We start from the raw sequence: 4,040 nt of genomic DNA, 5'->3' as shown, positions 1-4,040 counted from the left end.
CAAGGACGGCAATGATCGAGTCTAGCTCTAGTCCCACGTTAAAGCCGTCCCACAAGCGTGTCTCGGACAAGTTTCGGGATTAGACGGACCCACTTTTTAAAAGCGTCGCCATTATATATATTTATATTTATATTAATGTAAATATATAAGTATGCATATACATGTACATATTATATTATTAAGTATATATTAATATTTTTTAATTGAATAATATATAATGTAAGGATTAAATGAATGTTTAGAGGGGGTTGAATACACATACTATAAAATTTTCTCTTTCGAAACTGAATTCAGTTGGGTTGGTAACTGAACTCGATCTTTTTCGACTGTCGATATCAATTGACCAACAAGTAAATGTGTGAAAAAATTTCAACTGATAAATTAGAACAATATATGAAATGACTTGGTAGATTGAAGTGTAGAGATAAACTGAAAGTAAAATGCAAAAATTGTTTCTGGATGTTCAGGATTTCAAATACTCCTACGTCACTCCTTCTTCCAAGGTTGTAAGGATTCACTAAAAAACTTTGAATCTTACAACACTTTGTAAAGCCCCAATTCAGTTTGGATTTAACACCGTCAAACTGAAACTCTTAGTACTCAATTGATTACAAGAACAATCCCTGACTGATCTAAAATACAATGATTTACGAATGAATGCTAAGAATAATTTGATCCTTCAATGATCAGATACAATGTTTTGAGAGTGTGCTTCTTGAGTGTGATGAGTTTTTCATTGAATACTTGAGAGCTTGAATGCACGACCGAATGATTTTTCGATCAAAGATTCGAGAGAGCTTACAACTGAATTCCCACGACTATTTATAGGCAACATGTTGTAACGGTCACATTTTCGAAGTAGCTATGTCACGGAGAACAATAGCTATTTTAATGTTCTCTTGTCCACATCACTTGTACTGTTCATAATATACTAATAGTGTGTTTGCAGCTTTTAAAATAACCGTTGAGTTGTACTGAAAATTTTTTCTATAAATAGCTTAGTCACAACTTATTATTCTCTAAAAATCATGACTGCATATTTGAATATTCCTTGAAGTACATCAGTTGTCGTCCCTTTCAGTTATGGTCGGACCAGTTGAGTATCCTTAGTTGAGAAATTCATCCAGTTAAGGTATAGCAAATTCATTGAGTTCAGTCATGGTTTATATGTGTACTTACCCAGCTACTTCCAGTCAGGTTCACTCTCAAAAAAAAAAAAAAACCTATCTCAGGTTCTGTTTGACATAAAAAGTTTTTATTATATTATAAGTGAAAAAGCTTAAAAGTAAGATTTTTTTAATTTGTTTTTAAAAATATTTTTTGAAAGTGTCTCAAAATACAATTTTTAAAGAACAATTGAAAAATATTTTTAGATATTTTAAAATGGAAGGCAATGGTAGAACTCACAACACATTACTTTTGAAATGTTAAAATACTTTTATAGAATAGTTGTCCAAACACATTTTTTTTTAACCAACACATTTATTTTTAAAACAACATTTAAAACATTTAATAAATTTATTTAAAAAAACACTTTTATAAAAATATTTTATAAATATTTGTGCAAACATAACCTTGACCTCTAATTTTAACTCATGGTATTTTAAAATTGAAATAATTTTATTTTATAATTACGTGTTTACAATGAAATATATAATTATAATTTTATCTTGTAATAATTTGAATATAAATTAATAGATTTTTGGTTTGAATCATTTTAATCAATGGTAATAATTTTTTGTTCATAAATAATATTTATATAAAATTAGAAATCAAGTTCAATGATTTAATAAATTTTAAAAGTTATAATAACTAAATTGTAAAAAATAATTTTTAGCAGGTCTATCCTGGATTCAGCCCATTGGATCCCAAGATGAGGTGGGGCGGGTCTAAAGTGAGATAGGGCGACGTTTTGGGAAGGGGAGTGCTCATTACACTACATAAAGATAAATAATGTATACATGCATACATATCCATGCGATGCCTTTTTTTTTTTCCACTACTTCACTCTTCGTCTCTTCGGTCCCTTTTTTACCATGTAAACGAGCCAAACTACTCGTGAGTAGCTCGGTCAAAACTCGACTCAAGCTCGATTTGACCGAGCTCGAAAACATACAATCGAGCTCGAGCTTCAAATATATGTGTTCAAGTAGCTCGCGCTCGATAACACATATAAATATATATATAATATATATAAATATAATTTATATAATATTTTATTTATTTATTTATTCATATAATTTTTTATTTATATATATTTATATATAATTTTCGAGCTTGAGCTCGAGTAGCTCGAGATATAGACGAGCTCGAGTACAAAATTAACTACTCAATCGAGCTCAAGTAGTATGCTCGACTCGGCTCGATTACAACCCTATGCTCAGGTGATCTCTTAGGCATCGCATGAGTCATGCGGAGTTGGCCAAGGAGAGACTTTTACCTTCAGGAAAGGACTTCCATTCAACAAAAACCAGGAAAGCATCTAAAATAACTTGGTTGATTAGCACAAATCACAGAAAAAAAAAAGAGTTATTTTGGGATATTTCCTATCCCATATTCCCTATTTGACAAATTCCTCCCTATATACGAAAAGAGCAAGATCTGATGTTCGAGTTGTGAATTGATCAGTACAGGTTTGGATGGCACTGATACAAATGTTGAATATGTTGAAACAAGTCAAAACATGCAATATAATTGTTTCCAGAGTACTACAGAATATGCATATCAAATATGACTTGAATTTCAATATTCACGAGACAGAGAAGAGGAATATGAGTAACCCAGTATACCAGAACTACACGGAGTTAGCAACTCCATGTGCGTATATAGATTACACAAGTACGTAAGAAGATTCAAGATTCGAACGAATTCGAAATTCCAGTGAAATGAGTTGCACAACAAGAATGTTACCTACCACAGAGAAGATATCTCCTTATTATTGCATCAGCACAAATTGTCATATATAAACACCCACGCTTCTAAAATCTTCATCATATCACACATATATATATGGAGCCCCTCAATTTGTACTCTTAACAGGTATTTTAGCAAAGAAAAAAGAGGTAACATAATGATCATTCAAAGCAAAGTCCCAACACTCACAAACTCTCTATAGTTTGTCAATGTCTTCGTCCTCGAATTCAATGTAATCGTCGCCAGGACCATCATCTTCCTCATCGAGCCCGCCAGCAATACCTTCATTAAGCCTCGTGTTCTCGGGCAGCTCACCATAAGCCTTCAATAATCTCGCTTCGTCCGGCATGTACTTCAGAATTACATCTGCCTTGTCGTCCTATTAACACCCAAGAAGGGGCCACAAATCAAACCATTCAAAACATAGACAACTCAGACATAAAATTAAGCTTGTACACAATTTATATGAGCTTTCAAAGGGAAATTGCTCCAAATTTGAATTGGTTTCTAAAAGTTCAGAATCAGCTGAAATCTTCTACATGGAAAACATAAAATCCACTTTTTTTAGATGAATTTGTCGTAAATCCCGATTCACACGATCCAGTAGCCCTAAAAACTCGAAAAACAATCATAAAAGAACAGGTCCCAACCAACAGATAACACAAACTAAGCGCGAAATCACATAGAGAAACACCAATACTAATAATACCACAAACAAATTTCAAAACAAAATAACAAATAGAAGCATACCTGATAATCGCGAAGCCCGACCAGAATAATGTCGCCGGCGGCGATCCAGACCTTTTTGTGCATCTTTCCACGGATGTGGCAAAGGCGCTTGACACCATCTATGCAAGTGGCTTCGCATCTGCCGTTTCCGAGCATCCGCTGCACCTGAGCATACTCCTGCCCATCCTCCTTGAATACTAGCTCTCGCTTCTCATCGTCAGCTTCGTTCTTCCCCCTCTTGCGATTCTTACCTCCCTTACCCTTGTTCTTCGGCATGGCGGCGTAAGCACAGAAACCCTAGATCGGATGGCTCTTCTTTCTCCTCTAAAAGTTATTCTCCCCTGTTTTCCTCTTCTCTGCGACCTTATCTATCCAGGAGAGTTGATTTGCTTTCTCTC

General features: G+C 34.0%; 1 protein-coding gene across 1 annotated transcript; it reads right to left on the bottom strand.

Annotated features, from left to right (window-relative positions):
- Window positions 1-2,906: 2,906 nt before the first annotated feature.
- Window positions 2,907-4,040, bottom strand: LOC140864894 (eukaryotic translation initiation factor 1A). The gene is made up of 2 exons (XM_073269303.1): window positions 3,664-4,040; window positions 2,907-3,292 (listed from the first exon to the last, which is right to left on the bottom strand). The coding sequence occupies exons 1-2, from the start codon at window positions 3,916-3,918 to the stop codon at window positions 3,110-3,112; spliced, it is 438 nt and encodes a 145-aa protein (XP_073125404.1). The 5' UTR covers window positions 3,919-4,040; the 3' UTR covers window positions 2,907-3,109.

Source organism: Henckelia pumila, chromosome 4 (assembly GCF_033568475.1).
Source record: "Henckelia pumila isolate YLH828 chromosome 4, ASM3356847v2, whole genome shotgun sequence".
NCBI classification, from domain to species: domain Eukaryota; kingdom Viridiplantae; phylum Streptophyta; class Magnoliopsida; order Lamiales; family Gesneriaceae; genus Henckelia; species Henckelia pumila.
This window is presented reverse-complemented; position numbering and strand designations above follow the sequence as displayed.

Coding starts and splice junctions, on each gene's coding strand:
- LOC140864894 (XM_073269303.1), bottom strand. CDS start 3,918: ATGCCGAAGAACAAGGGTAAGGGAGGTAAGAATCGCAAGAGGGGGAAG. Junction 3,293..3,663: donor TCGGGCTTCGCGATTATCAG/GTATGCTTCTAT, acceptor GGGTGTTAATAG/GACGACAAGGCAGATGTAAT.